Genomic DNA, 23,510 nt, shown 5'->3' on the forward strand with positions numbered 1-23,510 from the left:
TAAATTATTAGTCTGTCCCCCCAACTTTCAACCTCAATCTATATAGAAACAATAAATTAAAGATATGAATATTTATAATGCCAAGCCACATAAAATTATTCATGTCCTTTAGATAACATGAGAGTGGGACTTGATAATGACATGCTTAGAACAGCATATGATATTTAGTCACTCGTTAGATGCTTGATTGAATAAATGCGCTCGTGGAGCTTAACTATGTAAAGAGAACATTCCAGATGATTAATTTCCAAAACCTGTAAGATTATATGACCCATAATCAAGTGAACATTGCCTTCCTGTATAATAGCATTTTAGCACACAGATTTATTTATTTATTTATTTATTTATTTATTGCTATTTTTGAGACAGGGTCTCCTTGTAGTCCAAGGTGGCCTGGAATTCACTATGTGGGCCAGGCTGGCCTCGATCTCACAGAGATCTGCCTGTCTCTGCTTCCGAAGTACTGGAATTAAAAGCACATGCTTTTAATGCATGTCCCTCAAGCTCACAGGTTTATAAAATTAAGAACTGTGTGGAATATATCACAAATACACGTTGTGAGACTTTATCATGAGCAAATCAAGGATCCTACGGAACAACTCGTTCCCTGCTGTTACCCTTGGCTAGATTATTTCTTATAATAATTGTTATTATTTCTACTCCATATTATCTAGCTTTCTCTGGGCCCTATGAATGCTAATAAGCATGGTAACAACTCCAGTGAAACATTTTCTTCTTTAGTTAACAAATCTGTATCAAGGGAAAGACTGAATAATGACTGCTAATACCGTCTATTAACCCTGTATTGTGACAGAAAATTAAGTGGAGCAATGCCCATTTTTTAGTAAGGAGTGGAACTCCAAGCATTTGCTTTGTTTAGTTTTCTCCGTTTTGCTCTCCACATTTGTAGTAATGACTGATGATGACTGACATTACATGACGAACATGCCTGTAAAGAGACCAGTAAGTTATTTACCTGACATGAGTAAAAAGAACACTGCTAAAATGCTTACTCCTCAGTTGGGTTTTTAGGGCTAATATGATTAGAAGTCGATACAAAATAAACCAGATTTCTGGAAATTTAGACAAAGTTGCTAGTATACAGTAGAAAATGTTCTAGTTTAGGAACTGTACTATATTTTCACTTTCATTATTTCTATTTTATGATGTAGCTGGAAAGTAATTTCAGCACTATTTCAAAATCCCTTGTATATTAAAGCTTGGGGATATATGATTTTAAACTTAATTTTTTTCTGGGTAAAGTCAATCTGATTTTCCTGGTAGATTCATTCAACTGAAATTCCATTTGCAGCACAATTTCTTAACCGTGTCTATAAAATGTTTCTGTCTTAATACATATGATTTTATATTGCCAAGACAGTAAAATTAAAAGAGTATTTTAACTATCCAAACATGCAAAATATTCAAAAATATTTCGTGTAACACAATAACATTTATTATGATTAATAGGAACATATGGTACATTTCATGTAATGTTAACTAGAATAAAACATATTAGGCAAAACACTGTATACTTTTTTTTATATTTCACAGTAATGAATTTTTTACTATAGAGAAACAGTAGGAAGTGATTATGAAACGTTGCATCCAGCTGTCAGAAAAAGCAAATAAATTAAAGACTCGTATATAGTTTATTTCAAAGGAATAAATCCTACTATTTATCTTTAAAAGAGAAATGGAATAAAATGAAAATTCCTGTACTTTTATTTTTGTTTCTAGCATATTATCTATGTGAAAATTCAATGGGTTTCACCAAAAGGCTAAAATGTAGTATTTATTTTGGAAACTGTTCTTTAATTAGAAAGACCAATATCTCCAATAAGTCACAAATTCTTTCTAGGACTCAGTATCCAAATCTAAAAGATTTGAAAGTAAATAAACTTCATGAAGCTTCCTCATGTAAGAAAAGTAGAAAGGAACCATAAGAGATTTGGAGAAGATAGAGTTCTAGAAGGGCAAATAGTAGAAATCAGGTGCTATCAAGAGGGAAATGGGAAAAATGGGGGAGGGTCATTTTAATGGGATGGGACAAGAGCTGGTAGTAAGAAGGAGAGGGTGGAAGGAGGGATGAATAACACTAAGAATGTTTTTAAAAGGCATAGGGAAACATTTTATTAACTTACTTAAAATTAAAAGTATATTGCAATATATATGTATGCATATATAGATGAATCTCAGTGCCAGACAAGGGAAACCTTCCTTTAAGTTGGTGGCCATGATATCCATGAGTCTCCAAAAACAATACAGTGAATTGCCATAGCCCTTGGTTGCCACCCAAAACTTGAAGGTAAGACTGTATTGCTTAAGACACCACACACATTGGACACAGTAATTGAGCTGGAACTGACCTAGAGGCCTTCTCCCTAAGGACTAGGTCATATAGTACCCGAAAGTGCTATGCAAGCTGCCAATGGATAAAACAATGAACAGCTGTAAAATCTACTCAGCTATAAAACCTACAAATCAAAATAATGACCAGATAAGCAAGATATTCCTATTAGTGCAATAGCGACACCTTTATCTTGAAGTTTATCAGCAATTATCTAATTGGATTTAAGGTCCACTCAATAAGAGGGAAACCTTTTTAATATTTTATGTATTATTTTTATTTTATGTGTATGAGTATATTGCCTGCATATGTGTAAATGCACTTATGTTATGCAGTGCCCATGAAGATCAGAAAAGGGTGTCGACCCCTTTCAATTAAAGTTACCAATGATTCTTAGCTGATATGTGGGTGCTGGGAATCAAACCTGGGTTCTCTATAAGAACTGCTAAGCCATTTCTTCAGCCCCTATAGGAGGGAATTCCTTAGAAGTGCTATAAACATAGACAAATACTCATGACTGGCAAGGTCACAGACCCTAGAGGAGAACCTAATACTGCCATTTTCTTAAACCAATGTAATTTCATACTCTGTTCTAAATACTTATCCTTATATCCACAGATAAGTATAGCTGTCACCATTCATCAAAGAAATCTCTTTCTGCAACAGCTGGAGAAAATTATATATTTCCACAACAGGTCCAAATACAGAGTATAAATGACCCTCTGGTCCCTAGCTCCAGTTCATAGATCTACAATGCAACCCCTACACTTAAGACTCAGGGAACAATGTGGCAGAGGGAGTGAAAAGTTTTTAAGAGCCAGATCAGGATGCCTGTCGCCAGATAGTCTTTTAGACAGGACGGTGATGCTGCACCCATGAAATCTCAGCAACGTGATTGCCTAAACAAGACCTGCGTAATGACAGCACCAGTTGACAGGCCAATGTGGGCAGGGAAAACGTCACAAGATTTCACCTTCAGATAAAGAGATAAGGGGAACAACAGTTGTTGATAGGTAGTGAGCCTGTTTTCTCCAGGGATGTTTTCCCTGATAGGTTGTCCAATCCCAATTAGTCAGCCCTGAACACATATACATACAAGCACCAATAAAGGGACCCAACAGATTATATATGTATGCGTATGATGCAATAATAATCAACAAGTTATAAAATTGAGAGTGAGGGTGGGGGGATAAGAAGAATGGGATTAGTAGAAATGATATAAATATAATACTAATATATGACATTCTCAAAAAAGTTCTCAAAGATATCATAAAATGAAGTTTTTTCCATTCAATTAACCCAGAACCTACAAAATGACTGTTACATATTTTTGTTCTGTTAGTTAAACACAAAATGATATAATATGGCTAAAAAGCAATGTCAGATCTTCAGGCAGTTTTAAATAATGGGGCACTGGAATTATCCTATAAAGGGCAACACTGTCCCTACTAGACACCACAAGCTAACAAATGAAAAGCCCAGTACCAGGAGTGGTTTAACTCTTTTGAAGTTGTTGGCCAGTAAGTTCCCAAGGACCTCCTAAACATTACCGGCTATTACTATTGCTCTCAGTTGGTTATCCTTCAGAAGTTGATAGCAACACCATATTGCTCAAGACACCACATAATTAAATGCTAGAACATAGAAAAATCAAGCTGGTACTGACCTGGAACCTTCTTCTGTACTAGCTAGATTTCCCAGTATTGGAAGGTGTTACACATGTTACCAGAGAAGAAAAATAATCATCAGTGTTACTAAACTTTGAACACTGTGAGCTACAATAATTAGCGGCATGGCAAGACATGCCCACTGATGCAATAGTGACATAAATGTCATGTGAGCAACCAACCAGGTTCAAATGAATTTAAGGCCTGCTCTTCAAGATGAAACCTATATTTAGCACCATTTTCAAGGCCGAGAACCTGTGTCTAGACAAGTGATGGACCCTAGGGGAGAAACTATTCCTATCATTCTGCTAAATGGATACAGTATTAAACTGACTCCTAATGACTCATTTTTTTTAGCCATAGATTAGTGGGCATCTCTCAACCCTCATCAAAGATTATTTTTGCTGTAGATGGAGAATAACACAGAGAACCATTACTGATCATAGGGTTGACAAAAAGAAATGAGGAATGCTCAGCCGTAAATGGGAAATCTATATCACAACCTCTTCTCCAAATACACAGGGATCACTGTGAAAACGTATCCAGAAGGACTGTAAGAACCAGGTGCAGTGTTTGACTACAAGGAACCTGTTTTCCAGGTACAACAGGGAAGGTGACTTATGAATCCACAGCAGCTATTCTAGCATGCACAAGACCTGTACAAGGTCAAATCAGACAAAAATTCCAGCATGGAGAGGGGAGGTGGACATGACATCCCATGCCTAGAAGAGGTGTTTTTGACAATTGGTAGCTGTTGAGAGAGGGAAAATCAGTTTTCCTTAAGAGCATGGCCTCTGGTTGGTGGACTGTGCTGCAGTGAATGACCACACACACGAGAGCAACAGAAATTGGACTAACATTTTTTTTTTAAATGACACAAAGTTGAGTGACTAGGGAACTGGGGCTAGATCTGGGAGAAATTGGGAGGGATGTGAATATGATAAAAACTGTATGCAATGCTCAAAAGAGCTACTTTTAAAATGAGGAAGAAAAATAATGGATAATTTAAAAATACTTGCACATAACTTGCCAAAAGAGAAATGAAGAATAAGAGGACACATGAAACAAGAGGAATGTGAGAAAATAGTAAAAAGAAAAGAGAGAAAGAAAGTAGAAGAGCATGCTTCAAATAACAGTAGGCAAAACAAAGAAGAAGGTAATTATAGTGATTCATTCATAGCCATATATTCAGAGAAGAAACTAAACTATGGGAGCTCATACATATTCAAAACAATGGGATCAGACATACATATGAAAACCATGAAAAGAGACAGTGAGCGAAATCAAGAAGGCTAGCCTTAATAGTATCCCCAGTTGGTAGATATTAAGGATAACTTTGTCAAAGAATAAAGGTAAACATGATTATTAAATATAAATGAGTATACCACATCATATTGCTTAATTAAGGTGTCTATAATTTAAGATAATGGGCTATAGTTGGCTTAAAAAAAGTTTCAGTTTCTACTTTAAAGAGAAAGCCTAACATGCTTGCAATGAACTCATTGTTTGGTTGACTCATTACAGCAATAGCCAATTTATGATTCAACAAGTGGTTCAACTTATGTTTTTTTTCAATTATAGTGGTGTAAAAATGTTTCTCACAACCATTTAGTTTTTCACTTGCAGAATAATTCTCAAAATCAAATGATATATTCAACAATGTATTGTAAAATAGGTTTTGTGTTAGATGATTTCAGCTAATATAGGCTAATTCAAAGGTTCTCAGCATTTTTTCTATGTTAGAGTAAGGTATGCTATTCAGTAGCTTGGTATATTAAATTCACTTTCAGGTTCTATTTTCAACTTGTGATGGGCGTATCAGGAAATATTCCTATAGAAATGAAGAGCCATCTGCATTGCCTCCCATCACTGGTTTCCTTATTCAGTTTTGAAATATAAACGTGTTGTAAGCAGTTGATAAACTGCCCTCACATGCAGAATCAGACATATTGTGATATTATTTGTGGGGAAAGGTACTTCTCACTTTCCATATGAACATTTTTGGCGATATTATGCATTAGGAAATGGGCATATTTGTCAATCTACAAACATGATCTTCAAGTTCTAAGCATATTATTATAGCCTTTGAATGGCGATAAACAACAGAGGAGACGATTTCCTATTTCTTCTCTAGTGACTCAAAACTTGAAATTTAGTAAGGAGGGAAAGTGTCTGTCAGTGAGTCATTATCCATACTTCATTACTTTAAAAAATGAACGATTTGTCTATAAAATTTGTAATTTCTGAAAAGGCATGGCATTAAAATGTGAATTCTGCTATAGGCACAGATATTACTGATTTTGTAGCAGTGTATGTCTACACCAAATGGTATCATTTACTTAGTTTTCACTTCCTAATCTAAAAATTGTGTTTTTTATTCTGTGGCAGAAGATATAAAATCTTATATGTCACAATTGACGAAGCTGCTATTTTTAGCTCACATTTCCTGTAATTATATTTTTTTGTGTTTCTTTCTGTGATATATAGATGTAATGGGATATTATATAAGACTTTGGAATATCACTCCACCTTTCTCTCTATGGGAAATGATTTTATTTGTAAAATAGGTAGCAAAAAATTTTAATTATCAGCACACCACATTTTATTTGCAAGTATCTATGTCTCTATGTGGATATTTTGACATTGTTAAAGGAATAACATTTCCATTTTCATTAAGCAATCATTCTTCTGAAAATATTTTACTCTGATTGTTCACAAAACCTGGGGGGGATGTTGATATCTGAAAGTGTATGCTTTCTTTTAATATCTACTTGCTTAAATTATAAAAACCTAGGTACACATTATGATTATAATGCTATAACATTGGTGCTTCTTTCAGTTCCTATTTATTTATTCAGTTGTTGAAATGCTTTGTTAGAAGAACTTAAGCATTGTCAAATTTAGAATACAATAAATAACTTGGCAAAATTCAAAAGGAAGTTTCAATTATTTTCTTTTAAATTAACAGAGTTCTGTCTCAGTATATCCTCCTACCTCTCAATTTAGTTAGGAGCTGATGAATAACAAGCATGCTTTTACAGGTAATTGTACCATTTTCAAAGAAGCCATATTGTGTTACATGAAAATTGCACTTCTGCAATATCTTCTTGGAAAATACTTGTTTCCAATTCTAATGATTGCAGTTTCCTCTGTATTTTGGATGGAATAAAGTTAACATGCATTAAATATACTCAATAAAATAAAAGAATGGTTATCAAAAGTGGATGAAAGCTCTGAAATCCTCCTTGGAGGAAGAAAACATATTTAAAGAAATCACTTGTGGGGATATATGAAGTAAGATAGAAGCAGAGTTAGTTTGGTATAGGGAGAAGAAGCACTGGAAAAACCTAGGGAAGGTTTCCACAAAAGACACAAAGAGCAAATTTTAGCAGGAAGTTTTATGTGGAAAACTTTCACCAGCTTCATTTAATAATATCCCATAAAGAGTTGTCTTCCTTTAGCACTTTTATAAACAAAATAAATACAAATCAATATAAACAAAGAAAAATGTCACATTACTACATAAGTTGAACTTAGTAGTAATTGGCATGAGTACCTCCTACAAAGCTCTCTGTATTATAAACTTTGACTTTCTGCCAGAACGTCAGTGATCTACCTGATGACAGGGTACAACACATCAAATCACTGAGATGAAGAAAATTTAGCCAGATGGTTGTCTCATTTATTAATTATAAATATACAAATGGTCACTTATATGTGTGAAGACTGTCTACTGTCCAAAATGGAAAACTAAAAAGAACTGTTAAACTCCTTGAAGAAGAAGACAAAAAACCCTACTCATAATTATTCAAAGAACTGAATCCATTATTAAAATCTTACCACAAAAATTCAATTTCTAGATGCACTGAGCAATCAAACTTTTTGAAATATCTCAGAGAGAAATAATACCAAAGTTTAACAGTTACTTCCTGAACAAAGAAAAAGAAGAACTTCCCAACCTGTTCATAAATGTATATTAGCATTTCTACCAGCACTGGAGAAAGATACTAGGAGAAAAAGCTACGTTACCATTCCCTGTCGTGAACAAAGATGTGTAAAAAATAACCCCAACAAAAACTTAGAAAGTTGAAACCAGCTGTCTATAAAAACTACAATAAATCATGAGCAAAAATGTTGATGTAAGAAATCAAAAAGTGGTTTCATATTTAAAAAAATCAATGAAGCAAAAAATCAAGCAAAAGGAAAAAGTATATAATACAAGTACAAAGTAAAAGTACTTTACCATGATTAATACTTTTCTAAAATACAGAATTTGTGAACATGGAATAAAGAGAAACTCCTTTTGTTCTTAAGAAGACAAACATATCCTATACTAGAAACCATATTTAAGGAGAATATACACAAAATTTTTCACTTGAGACAAGGGAGAAAACCAACCTTCCTATGCACATTATCACAGCGTTTTTTAGCCTTGTTTTGGAGGTCCTTGTCTGGCAAAGGCAAACAAAGCAATAACAAAAACTTAAAACAAACCACACACACAACACTTAAAATGATAAGAATTGGGGCTGGAGAAATGACTTAGTGGTTAAGAGTGCTGGCTGCTCTTGCAGAAGACCAGGTTCGGATCCCAGCTCCCATTTGATGATTGACAACCATGCATCGTCCCAGTTCTAGGGGATCCATCGCCCTCTTCTGACCTCTGAAGGCATTGCACAATAGGGGTGCACTACATACATGCAGGCGTTACATTCATACACATAAAATAAAAAAATATTAAAGAGGAAAATTATAAAAGCTGAAAGAGGGAAATTGCCTTTATTTGATGACATAAACAAATTCTACTACGGGTATTGGTATTAGTAAGTAAATTTAGCAAGACAATTGATGTGTATGTAATATACAAAATTAATTATCTATTCCTAGACTACTAACAAAGAGAAAACACATTTAAATTGAACTCTATCATCAGATAGAGATATCAAATATCTTGGATTAAATCTAATAAATTATACACAAGGTCTCTGGAAGAAAAACTGGAAAATATCACCAGACTTCATTCAAAGAAACACAAATAAATGTAGAGCTACAGTATAGCCACAGATTATATAAGTCAGTATTGTAAAAATAATAAATGTTCTATAAAGTCCTAACAGTACCTTCACGGGCATATTAAGCCTGTCAAGGCATCCCTAAATTTAATTAATAGAATAAATATAATCGAGACAAATTTGAATAGGAATTTATTGGGGTTTTATCATTAGATTCCAATTTTTAATGACTTGAATGTGTATGTACATACAATTAAATGTTTTTCATTCATAAAACAATAAATTGTCAAAACATAAATGAACCTTAAATATGCTAAATAAACTAACCCAGGCACAACAGTATAAATAACGCATGACTCCACTTAGATGAAATATCTGAAATAACAATATTCATAGAGATAGTAGACATAGATGTTACCAGAGGCTAATGGGACCTACCATTTGATGGCTTACAGAGTTTTTATTTGAAGTTACAGAAACTTATGGAAATAGTTGAAGATGATGATTGCCCTACTTTGTTTCTTCATTGCTGTGACAAAACACTCTGACCACTACCAACTTGGCGGGAAAGGGTTTATTTATCTTACATCTCCCAGGTCACAGTTCATCAGGGAGCCAAGGTAGAAACTCAGGGAAGGAACCTAAAGGCAGGAGCTGGAACACAGGCCATGGAGGAACACTGCTTACTGGCTTGTTCCCCTGGTCCCTGCTCAGCCTGCTTTCTTATCCAACAAAGGCTCACCTGCCCAGGGATGGCACCACCCACAGTGGGTTGGGCCCTCCCACATCACTCACCAATCAAGAAGATGCCCCACAGACACACAGTCCAGTCCAATGAAGGAAATTCCCCAATTGAGGCTCCCTCAACCCAGGTGTGTCAAGTTGACACTAAAGCTATCCAGCACAATGAGGAGGATGATTGCAATCAATGCCAATGAATTATATAATAAAAATGGTTAATGTCAAATCTCATGATATGTATGGTTTATCAAAATTTTAAAACATAAAGTAATAAAGCAAAACCATTGAGCTTTATACACTGTAATTTCTTATTTATTTATTTATTTGTTTATTTATTTATTTATTTAATTTTTGAGACACAGTTTGCCTTTAGCTCCAGCTGCCCTGAAACTCCTTGTGTAGAGCAGGCTGGCCTTGATCTCACAGAGATCAAGCTGTTCCTCACTCCCAAGTGTTCGTATTAAAGGCATATGCTACCATGCCTAACAAGGGGTACCTTTTAAAGGGATAAATTTAACCACTACATACTGGTTGAAGAACATCCTAAATGGGAGAAGATTAATATGTTCCTATTCACACGACAAAGGTGTCATGGTCATAGCGAATCATTTTCTTTGAATAAATGCTGCTAGACCAAAATAAGTTGCTTTTTTATAAATATTTATATTTTATTTATTTTATGAGCATGAGTGCCTGCCTAAATGTTTATAAGTGCAATGTTCATAGAGATCGGATGGTGTCAGATCCCTTGGAACCGGAGCTGAAGAAGGTTATTAGCTGCCATGTGGGTGCTGGGAACCGAACCCAAGTGTTCTGCAAGAGCTAGAAGTGTTCTTAAGCACTGAGCCATCTCTCCAGCCCTTCATTATAAATTCTTATGTACCATTTATTTCTAAAGAGTTGGTATTAAATTTCTAAACATTTTAATATTATAGTTAGAATGTATCCTAGGTAGGAAAACAAAGACTCGCAGGTAAAGTAAGTGGAAATTGACAACATTTTTAAAGAATATTAGCACCTGTTAAACATGTATTTGATTTATATTCTAGGTGCAAATGAGTCATTTTGTTTCAAGATACTTGTTGAGCTAGGCCACGTCACCTTAAATTTTACAGTGTTTGAGCCTATGCAATTACTTATGCAAAAAGTATCAGTACATACTTTGTATAAATTATTAATGGGAAAATACCCAACATCGCCATTTATATTTCTTTCCATCCATACCAAATTATACAATGAAATCAAAATGTAAAGTGAAATCAAATGGTGAAATTCTAAAGCAAAGCAATAAAACAATAATCCACACAACTTTTCTTCCAATAGAGCACTTAACACATGTGACAGAGTAGATGGTTAATGTCTAACCTTTATCCACTGGAGATTTGTCTGTTTGAGCTTATTTTCAAGTTTATCTTTCTCTTCAGGGCTTATGGGAGCACTTACAAGTACTGTTCCTCCTGTTTCATTTAATTGTTTTAGAATTCCCTGACGCAGGGGCAGCTCTTCTGCCAGTAACTGAAACAGACAAATGCAACAACATTTAAAATGAATTACAGTGCTCTTTCAAATACCTTCACTTCACCTCTATTGATTAGTCTATCAAAGAGAAGCAAGTTGACCGAAGGTCCACTGCTCCCTGAAATACCAAATGCTGCTAGAGAACTGATAGACTGAAACATCTGTAGCAAAGCAGATAATCGTTTCTATAAATGACTAGATTATTTTATCCCTTGGAGATTTTTTCAAAGGAAAATATTAGAATGATATTTTGTGTTCTAAAACAATACAAGAAACAATTATTCCAAATTTGTATGCTTATCAGAAAGAGTTTGAATAACTATCGTACTCCTAGGTATTTTAGCATATCTTAACATACCATAGCATGTCAATGAGTAAGGAGATATACTCCCAGGACACAAGATGCCGGGCATTGTCCTGAGACTTCACACGTGTTACTTCAGTTCACCTCCACATATGGTTTTATACATATTATATATATATGTATAAAACCATATATATGATTATATAGGGTAATTATGTACACTTTGCATCAAAGATAACTGAGACAGAAAAGTTAAATACAAGCACCAAGGACACATGGCTAATAAGCAACAGAGTAGTAATGCAAATGTTGAGAAATTTCATCCTGGAATTTTAACTTGACTCTCCCGTATCTCTGTTTTTTGGGGTTTTTTTTTGCCATTCATCATCATATTGCTTCTGCTCTTTTCCCAAGATCTACAAAACTACCATGGTGTTCATAACTGTTTCATTTGGAACTGCAACAAGCTATAGAGTAGTTACTAAAATTCAGTAAGTGTAAGAGCTCCACAGTTGCTCATGCCAGCACCCCTTCAAAAGGCACATATATTTCCTCAGCTGGGTTGGGATTTCATACCCACTTTGTAAGTCTATGGCTGGAATTTTGTCTGACTTAAGCTTACACGGGTCTTGTGCCAATGTCACCATTGTTGTGAGTTAATTTGAGTAACATCCCAGCTGTCTGGAGAACTGTATTCCTATGGTCATCTACCACCTCTGGCTCTTACCATCTTTCTGCTCCTTCCCTTGTAATGATCCCTGAGCCTTGGATGGAAGAGGTTTGATAGTGGTGTTCTATCGAGAGAAAATTACTCTGTAGTCTTTTATTCTCTGCACATTGACCAATTGGAGAGGGAGATTTTTTTTTTAGTGGGTGTGATGGTTAGCCAGTCTGCAGGGGATGGACCTACACTGAAGGGCCTTTGGAGACACAAGTTTGATCATAGCCATATATATATGTGTATATATAGGCATATATACATATGCTTATATATAACAGAGTATGGGAAATTGGGCAGGGAGAATTAATGGGGGTAATAAATATCATCAAAATATATTGTATGAAATTTGCAAATATTCAAAAAAATTGAAAAAGGCACATATAACTAGTGATTCCAGAAATGGATAATGAAGATCATATTCATCATCATTGAAAGTTCAGATACACAACACTATCTAGATTATTTAAGGAGAATAGAAAATCACTATACATTTATTTATAAGTGAATGCTGCTAAATATATTTATAAAATCAAATATCATTTAAAATTCTACATGTGATACGCAATACGTTAACAGAAGTTGGATATCCAAGACTAGACTGAGCTTGTTTTCCCAGAGTATATGAGTTTGTAAATGGTTCAAAAGTTTTCATTTTTTTCATTCATTCCAGAACTTCATACAAAGTATTCTGAATTCACTCAGATCACGTCCCCAATTTCAACCCTGCCACACTACGCCCTGACTACATGTGCTCCATTTTTATGCCCCTTTCTTTTTTATTTTAATTTTAATATTTATTCATACTGATTCTATCCTTAATACATTATTATGGCCCTTTCTTTTTTAATTTTAATTTTAATATTTATTCATACTGATTCTATTCTTAATACATTATTATGGCCCTTTCTTTTTTAATTTTAATTTTAATATTTATTCATACTGATTCTATTCTTAATACATTATTATGGCCCTTTCTTTTTTAATTTTAATTTTAATATTTATTCATACTGATTCTATTCTTAATACATTATTATGGCCCTTTCTTTTTTAATTTTAATTTTAATATTTATTCATACTGATTCTATTCTTAATACATTATTATGGCCCTTTCTTTTTTAATTTTAATTTTAATATTTATTCATACTGATTCTATTCTTAATACATTATTATGGCCCTTTCTTTTTTAATTTTAATTTTAATATTTATACTGATTCTATTCAACAGTTTTTGAATGTCAAATATATTATGCAATATCTGACATGCAGTAAAGCTTCAACATTTGATAGTGAATTATGCAATTGATTTTTTTTTGTACTCCATTCCATGATAGGATATAATTATGATTGTTTTTTGTCTCACAGAAGTAGATGGTTGATTTGGACTCTAATTTGTATCTGTAAACCAAGTGAATTATTGACAAATAAGCAATTCCATTTCCATTTGATTTGCCACCCTGTGCAATGATAATAGCAACTATTCATAAATTTTCATATGATGACTAAACAAAATAGGCAGTGTAAATGCATTTCATATTTTAAGAATACATTATTTATTAATTTATTTTACTTGTGTCAGTGTATTACCCACATATTGGTAAGTGTAGCCATGTCGTGCAATGCTCACAGAGGTCAGAAGAGGGAGTCAGATACTCTGGAACTGGAGCTATGGATGGTTAGCCTTGATGTGGGATCAGGGAATGGAGCCCAGGTTCTCTTTGGGAGCAGCAAATGCTCTTAACTGCTAAGTCATCTCTCCAGTCCCTCTTTTAGTTTTCTGAGGCAGGGTTTTCATATGGCCAGCCTGCCTAAGCTCAAACTTGAGATCCCTTTGCTTCAATCTCAGATTTTTTTATTTTTTTAAAAATTTATTACTTTTATTTTATGTGTATGAGTGTTTCCTCTGTGTGTGTGTGTGTGTGTGTGTGTATGTGTGTGTGTGTGTGTGTGTAAGTACACCTGTGTTGTGCAATACCCACGAAAATCAGAAGAGGGTGTTGAATTCCCCTGGAACTGAAGAGGTGGATGGTTGTTAGCCCCATGTGGGTGGTGGGAATCCAGCCCAGGTTCCCTGCAAGATCAGTCAATGCTTCTAATCACTGAGTCATTTCTCCATTCTCATATTTTTCAAGTAATGATTTTTAAATACTAATTTCTTTTCATCTTTCACCTTTCCTTTACAAATTAAAATGACAGAGTTACAAAAGAATTGTTCATGTAAAACTAAAGTGATAAAAATGAGCCCACTTGTATGAGCAAAGCATGTCAGGACATCACGGATCGCCACACAAAACAAGCCAAATCAAAACAGTACTTCAGTATAATCCAAAATCTTTAGAGTCTAAGTAGCATTTATTGATATGACAAATCCTTCACTAAAAATGATATTCTTCTTTATAAAAACTTTTTCAAAATTCACCTTTGTGAATTTCACATTGTGCTCTTCATATTTCAAAGTTATTTGAAATTTCAAAATCCTCAAATAAGTCTAAAACTAATTTTAAATTAGCTCAGAAAGTATTCCCATACATTCTGCATGTATAAAGAAAATGTAGGGGCTGGAAAGATGACTCAGTGGTTAAGAACAAAGGTTGCTTTTGTAGAAGACACAGGTTTGAATCCCAGCACACACACCCTGGCTAACAACCTTCTGTAACTCCACTTCCAGAGGATCTGACACCCTCTTCTGTTGTCCTCAGGCACTGAAAGACAGTGATGCACCTTGTGCATGCAGACACAACACTCATATACATAAAATAAAAATAAATAAATTTAAAAATTAAGAAAAGAAACTATACTTCTGAACATGCATGTATCTATCCACCCACCCAATCATACATATGTACAATGATTGAGAGTCATTTGATTATGAAAAATTAAGGTTGTGAGAAAAATATTTTAGTAAAATTATACATAACCTTATCAACAGGAAAACAACCATTAAATACCTTTAAAAAGTTTTAAATGTTCTTTATACAAATAGGCATAGGGGATTTTACAAAACAAAATTACCTTGATTTGTTCAGACTTTTCTTTTAAATGCTGTTCATTTCCCAGTTCAAGTGGAATGACAGTAATTTTATCTGCTTCTTCCAACCATAAAACAAATTCATTTAAATCTCTTTGAAATTCTGACAAGATATTCTTTTGTTCTTCTAGCCTAGAAAAAGAACAATAAAATCTTTGTAAATGACATATTTCTCAGGTCTTAGAAAACAAACTGAAAGAAAAAACATGGAAATAATTTTTAAAGAGCACAATAACAAAGATAGCCAGTCTATGGTTTATATTAAGGAAATTCATCTGCATTGAAAAAGGCAGTTTCAATGTTTCAAAATTTGAAAAAGATATCAAAATTGGTCAAGAAAACTGTATTTGAAATTCCAACAGTAGTATGTTTTAAAGTAGAGCAAGATTTCTTGACCTTTGACACCAGTGATGTTTAAGGTCAGATAATTTCCTGTTGTGAGGGGCTGTCCTAAGTACTGCAAAAAAATTTAGCGTTTGTGCCCGTATGCACTAGATGACAGTAGCAATCCTTCTCCATTCCCAGTTTTGACAACCAAAAATATCTTGAGGCCTAATATTTTCTCTTATCTGGAGTTAGGCAAATTTGCCTCTTCTGGGAAACTACTGCAAGAGCAGAAATATATAATGTGAATTTGCACATTTGGCAATGCTTGATTAAATAAAATCTATGGAATATGCAAGGACAGAAATAAAAAGGTATAAAATAAAAACACTAAATAATTCCATAAGAAAATGTTTCCAAATTATCACACAATCATTTTTGAGAAAAGACAAGAAAAATTTATTTATAAAACAAGTTATACTTGTGAATGCTTTTAATTATACTAATGAATATATTCTATGCTATTTAATTAGAAATTCATTGTTACAATTGGATTGGAAGACTTACGGTTAAACAAAATCATTAGTATTTAAAATGATCTCTTTTTTGTCTTTTGGGAGCTTCCATATAAATCTTTAATTGAAGTATAATATACATGCAGAAGAGTATATACATAATTATATTACTCAATGAAAATTTAAAATTAAATAAGGATATATTCTTATAAGAAATACCTTGTTTCCCTCTCAATATCAGAACCTTCAAATGTAACCTGTCAAATTATTTTGTCTATTACAACCATTATGAAAATGTGATAGTATGGCATTTCCACTATTGTGTCCTGCCTTTTTCGCTCAGTTATTTATAGCAGAATTTATGTTTATTGTGTTTATTCATTCTTCTCGATATAGATTATCCTTAGTGTAATATATGGCTTTTGGTGACAATTTCGGTTGTTTCCATACTTTGAATGTTTGGCTAAGAATTTATATTTTGTTTCAAATTAATAAATATTTAATGAAACTTTACTGTCTTCTAGGAAATCTACTGCTACAAAGAGATATGTTATATATCGTCCCTTAATAATTTCCCATTCCATGAGAAGACAGAAAAATGCTATTTCTTTAAGTGTTCTCTATTTTTTGCTGTTGTTTTACAGGAAAAATTCAAATCTGTTGAATACCTCTCTTCTTATCTCTCAATCACATTATTGTCTATTTTCCTTCCTTTTTTTTCTTTTAAATGTGTATTTTATTGAGTTTTGTGCAATTAATATAGTAGGTCTTAATAAAATTTAGATCCCAACACTCTTCCACATGCCTACATGTCTCTTCTGCAGGATTCCGTGCATTCAATCATATATGTTAAGGCCTTAATCTAATTTATTTCTCAATGTGTTCAGCACTGTATTTCATTTAAAGACACCTTCAGTTAGAAGATGTTCAGTAACAATATTCTGATTACCAATGAAATGGTGAATGTGCACAGCAGGAAATAATGCCAATTAATATAATACCAGGTAGAGGGTTTAAAAATCACAAAAACTTGATTTTTCTAACTTGTATCTTATATCATACATGTCATATGTCTCTCTTGTGTAAGCATAACAATAAAAGTTTAACAATTGGTTTAAATATTACTAAACCATTCTCCAGTTTCTATCATGACTCTCCTGTATTATTTTCCCTTTGGGACATGGAGGACATTGGAAAATGCTTGTAGTAGAATTACTGTTACTAGTGCCTCCTTATAAACCTTATAGGGAAATGAATGATCTTAGTTGCCAGCAGTTTGTTCTAGAATGTGGGATAGCATTGTTTGCCTTCAGAATCTGGGCATAGATGATAAGCACCAAGTACAGAAACAAAAACTCGAAAAGATTCAAATAACTTTCAAATTGTTTAATTTCATGTTATTCCTCTGAAAAACACTCAACTAAGAAAAAATGTACTTATTCATTATAAACAAAGTTTATACATTTAATTGGAACCAAACCCTACATACATTGTTTTCTTTGTTAAATATTAATAATCCACTGTGAAAAGGCTGGGGTTTGATTGAGTTTTAGAGCACTTGCCTAGCATGCATAGGGCCTTAGGTTTAATCTCAAGAAACACACAAAACTTCTTTTTCTTTAGGTCATAAATTACTCTGAGAAATATTTTTAAGGTTCTGAGCACTAAGCTGTAAGTGGGATTTCATGTCTCACCATTCTTTTGTTAATAGAAATTTAGTTTGAGGCCCATTTGAATTTACAATAAATGTATTAATGCATGCATTTTGGCTTAAGATTCTGATCAATTCCTTAGAATGCAGAGGGTAATAATAAGAATTTAGTAGTTATGAATTTAGCTCAGTGGTAGAGTGCGTGTCTAGCAAGTGCAAGACCCTGGGTTCAGTCCTCAGGTCTGAAAAAAATAAGAATTTTATGGATTATGATATTCCTTACTAGATATCATTGCAGTGCTGTTTTAAAAGACTCCTATAACCCCCCACCAATGTTTAGAAAATGTTAGCCTCTCCACACTCATCATTATTGACTATTCTTTATATACTTAGTTGGAAAAACTGTCATGGATACTTTGAAGGTTCTCTTAATGAAGGGAAGCTACACCAACGAAATCTCCACATATCTGGATGATAAAAGCATATGCCCTGCCAAGATGGACAGGGGAATGTCACCGGACCCCACCTCAAGATGAAGCGCTGCTGGCAGTCAATGGATGCTGAGGAAGGGAGAATCAGTTTTCTCCAGGGATTAGCTCCCCAAGAAGTTAATCAAAAGTGCATAGTCCTAAACACAGGTGCACAAGCGCCCCAATAAATGGATTCATTTTATTATACATATATGTAATATATATATATTACATGTAACAATCATCAAGAGGATAAGAAGTTGAGAGGGAGTGGGGGGCAGGGAAGAGTGGGAAGGAGACTGTGAGTGATGGAAATAATGCAACTGCAGTACTCATGTGAAATTCTCAAAAATAAAAAAGTGTGGAATAACATAAGTGTAAACATTCTTTTTTAAGTTCCTACTATCAATTATATGATGTGTCTTTTGTTCATTTTTCTGTGTTTACTTATTTGTTTAAACAAATGTTTTCACACTGTGTGAACATATTTATAGAGAACTCATTTCAGGTTCCCTTTTGCATTTTACACTTTTTATTTTTTTGTTGTCGCTTGATTAATATTTTAAAAACATTAAATAATTTCTTTGATGTTTCATTCATTGGTAGTTGTTTTTAAAATTCTTTGTATGCTATAAATATTTACATGGCAATTTTTATTATGTATTCTTATTTTCACTAAAACCTAAATGTTTAATCCACCCTAAATTTATATAGAGTTAACTATCTTATCATGAAGTATTCTTAGAAATTGATAGTTTCCCCTGTAAAATAAGTCTTTTATTGATTTGTGAATTTTATTTTATCAATTTTCATATTGCTAAGATTTGGTTGTTGATTTACTGTGGATTTCTGCAGTAAAAAATCATTGCATATTTAAAATATGTTTAATCTTTGGTAGGTTAACCTCCTCTGCCAACTTGGTCAAATTATAAAGTAAATCTCACTGAAAGGTTTCAGTGAGATCTTAGTAAATTATCATACTAATTTGTGAAGAATTACTATATTTCCAAAATAATTCTGCTAAATTTTCTATGCTTATAATCTGTTTGGACATTGAGAGCATTCAAGCTGATATATGCACTATGAATAATTAAATGCATTTTATAATTAACCTTCAGATTTAGTTTGAAAAGCAGCAACTTATAGGTGATTTACTAGACTTTATTCTGATTTAGAAGACTCTTAAGATCCTCCAGATAGAAGAAATCATCTGTCAAGTACTAAAAGCTTTGGTGAAGCTCTTTGTGAAAATCTCTTTACATACCAAAGAAAACTTTCTGCTGATTTAATTTTTAAAAATTACAGCATCTTTTAAAATATGAAAACATTTGGTAGTCATTTTTTGTCTGATTTGTTTTTCACACTTCAAAATATAAAACAATATGGTACAAAAATTCTACTGGGACCTTGTTATAATCTGCTTTTCCAAGCGCATGTGTTTTCTAAAATTTCAAAATCCTCAATTTAAAGTTTTAAATGCTGTAGTTTGAATTTATGTATTCAGATGAATGCAAAAAATCAAGGGAACATGGTTAGCATTTCCAGGCTTGTCTCTTGACAGAACATTTTAAATGTGTTTTATTTTGGCATTTGTCAGACGAAGTGTTATTTCTTTGTTTACCTACTTGTTTAATGCTTATGGTAGGATTTATTCAGGCAAGTGGTAGTGATAATAATGAATGGGATTTTTAACATTATCCATCTGCAATTAAGTGCTAAATATTTTACTTCTAGAGGCATTTCAATGCATCTAGCTCATTTTTATTCTTACAGAATGACTGCTAATTGAAATATGGCTCCCTTACCACTTACGTAAATGTTGGTAACGCAGTTGAAGGAAGTACATATTATGGTGGGGAGATATTTGCATAAGCAGAAAGGAAGAGTTATCCATGAAATTCAATATAAATTCAATGTGTTTAATATTAATCCTTAATGAAACTTTTTGTGGGCTGCTCTTATGGTAAGAGAAGGAAACAGCAAAATCTCCATGACAGGATTTCTAGTGTAGAACACGGGCATGCATATGTGTTTGTCTCTCTGTGTGTAAAATTGTATTTGCCCAGGATCGAAGGCAAAATACTAGATGTTTTCAAACTTGAGTCTCTTCTAACAATCAATACACCCTTCATCTTACTTACCTAATACTCTCAATAAAGAATGTAAATCTCAGATGTTTATACCGTATATAGACATGTGATAAACTATTCCATTTTCCACCAAAGGAGTTCCTCTGCAGATTTTTTAATCAATATTAAGACACAGACTTAAAATATAGAGAATCATATATATTAATAATTATTAGTCACTTTGACTAAATTTATTATATTAGTTAGATTTATTATCTTAGAATATAATCACATTTCCTATTCTTACTTCAAAATCTTTGCATGTATTTTCAATATTGGAATTTTCATCCTGCTAGATATAGTTTTTTAGTCATCAAGCTCAGTTTTCCAAAAAGTGTAACTGTCATCCTATGTGGCCTGTGGTATAGTATTGCGGAAGCTGTGTATAACGTTCTATTAAGAATTTTATTCTAAGCCACACATCGAATTTTGTTATGTGAAGCATTTTCTTATTCTGTGTCAAAACTAACTGGTCATTGGGTGGTTTTAACAGTATTCATTCTAAACCTTTATAACTCTTGTCCTACTCTACATTGTAATGTCATAAGTATTAAAGCTAATTCCTGGGGCTGGAGAGATGGTTCAGGAGTTAAGAGCACTGGTTGCTCTTGCAGAAGACCCAGGTTTGATTCCCTACACCCACACGGCAGCTTACATCCACCTGTAACTCTAGTTTCAAGGGATCTGATGTGATCTTCTGACCTCCGTGGGAATTGAACAACGTGGGTGCACCTACCTAAACACTTGTTACACTTACACATAAAATAAAAATAAATAAGATTTTTTAAAAGTTAATCCTAAATTAATTTATTTTCTTCCAGGTTTTAGTTTTTTGCTTCTGTATCACTTGACTTCCACAAGTCACTGAAATAATCATCAATTGAGATGAAAACAGCCAATGTTTTGTAATTTGAGAACTTTTTGATGTACCCAAATATAAGTTGATGTATGTAAAAAATTCCCCAAATCACAACCTCTATTTGACACTGTCAGAATCAAAATCCATATGTGACCATTTATTAAACTAGCTTGCTTTTCATTGACAGCTTCTGATTTTGCCTTAAATTTTGTATTTATTAAGTTTGATAGGAGAAAAAAGACTAGAGATGAATGAATCTTGGGAGGGGGCTAGGAAAACTAGAGGGAAATGTGATACCCTTGAAACCCCATGATAAATGCACAAACAGTCCCTGAACATTAGTGCATATGTACACCTGGGAGCTGCTTGGCAAGGAACACCATGCCAGACAGAAGAGACCTCCCTTTGAATGGTTTGTGAAGGTGGTCCAGAAGACTCGCAAAATAACACAGGATATTACCACACCTCTTGGTTATCTCCTAGAACTAGTACATAAGACCCTACTGCTGAAGCCAGGATATATACTTCTGATACAAGATGAAGCAATGGAGCAGAACTGACCTAAAACTTCTATGATAAAACTGACCTAAAACATTATGATAGCCAAACTTCTAACTGAATTTTGGCTATCATAATGCTAGATGATGCCAAGGGAGAAAAACAATTAATGTTTCAAGCCAGCCCTAAAGCCTGGAAACCATGACAACCGAAATGGCAAACTACCTCTATTGGTGCAGCAGTGACACTGTTATCTCAGGGCAATCAACAGCTATCTAATTAAACTTAAAGCCTTCTCAATGGCAGTGAACTCATGGGTGGCACTGTAAACACAGTCAAATACACATGGCAGGAGAGGACATAGATCCTTGAGAAAGCCCTATCTCTTTCATATCTTTAGACAAATGAAATTGCTTACTATATGCTAAATATCTGTAAATATTATATTTTCAGACAAGCATACTGTACACCACTCATGAAGGAAGTTTCTTTTTGCAAAAGATGGAGGCTACTGCAGAATTGCCCTTCTGGTTAGACACAGAGAACTTACGTCTGAGAGATGCCCAGTACTAGGTGACACATCTACAGTTGAACCTCTACAACTAAGGCTCATGAAACATAGCAGAACAAGAGGTAGAGAGAAAACTAACGCATCCCTCAACTCTCACCAGTAAAGCATCCTTATATAACAGAGTAAGATGCACAGAGGAGGCCACAACTGGCCAAGTTTTAAAGATGAAGAGACTACAGAGGGTAGGATAGGACTCCTGTATGGAACCACATTTACACACAGCTCAAGGACCATTGCAGAAAAACGTGTGCAAAAATTGTAAAAGCCAAGGCTGGTTCATGAACACAGGGCAGTAGAGCCTTTCAGGGCACTGGAAGCTTGCACATGTGAACTTCTGGCAATGGTGACATCGAGTACAGGATGCATGCCAACTCAATTAAACAAGGGCCCAAAGGCGAGGAGCGAAATAGGTGGTGGCCCAGCATTAGACTCAGAACGATTGGAGAATGATTGCTATTAGATGAGAGATAGCATGCCTTACATATGATCTCTAGATGGACAGGATTCCAGTGGACAAATTTACACTTTAGGACATTTGGTTACAAACATCTGGATGCATAGGACTTAACATGTATGTCAGAATACATGTGGTTCGGGGGGGATGGAGGTGGCAAGGATGGTGGAGGGGGGTGTTAAGAACTGCTGTATGAAATTGCAAGAGCTCAATAAAATAATTGTTAATTTTCCCCCTCATATGTGGATCCTAGCACCAAATCCTTATAAGTATGTATACAGATATGACTATAGGAACCAGGATAATGAAAAGGAACCAGGGAAGTAAAGGAAAAGAAAGAACCTGAGAGAGAAGAACAGTGGAAAACACTTGTTACTAATGGAGAAATGGATTAAAATGGAGTTATTTAAATGCGAGGGGGAAGGGAGGATTATACAAGGAACCTTGGGGATAAAAGGGAAAGAAAGAGCTCAAGAGAGGTGGGACCTGTATTACCAAGGGAGAAAGGGAGAAAATTGGGGCACTTTAAGTGGGGAAACCATGGTGGAAGATTGAGAGAGAGAGAGAGAGAGAGAGAGAGAGAGAGAGAGAGAGAGATAATGTCTAGTTAATTTTAAAAAACAGAAGGAACCATATTAGTCCAACAGCTTACTGACAAATTATACATACATTATTCCTTCATGAGTCCATGTGTATAGCTAA

General features: G+C 33.9%; 1 protein-coding gene across 1 annotated transcript in view; it reads right to left on the reverse strand.

The window, feature by feature from the left end:
* Dmd (dystrophin) overlaps nt 1-23,510 on the reverse strand; it is a 2,373,110-nt gene that overhangs the window by 845,205 nt on the left and 1,504,395 nt on the right. Inside the window, exons 46-47 of the mRNA XM_017795501.2 lie at nt 15,322-15,469; nt 11,136-11,285 (exon numbers count right to left, since the gene is read on the reverse strand). Coding sequence (XP_017650990.1) covers nt 11,136-11,285; nt 15,322-15,469 — 298 coding nt within the window. The remainder of the gene's footprint in view (nt 1-11,135; nt 11,286-15,321; nt 15,470-23,510) is intronic.

The sequence above is a fragment of the Nannospalax galili genome, unplaced genomic scaffold (genome assembly GCF_000622305.1).
Source record: "Nannospalax galili isolate Female #2095 unplaced genomic scaffold, S.galili_v1.0 scaffold7, whole genome shotgun sequence".
In the NCBI taxonomy this organism is placed as follows: Eukaryota; Metazoa; Chordata; class Mammalia; order Rodentia; family Spalacidae; genus Nannospalax; species Nannospalax galili.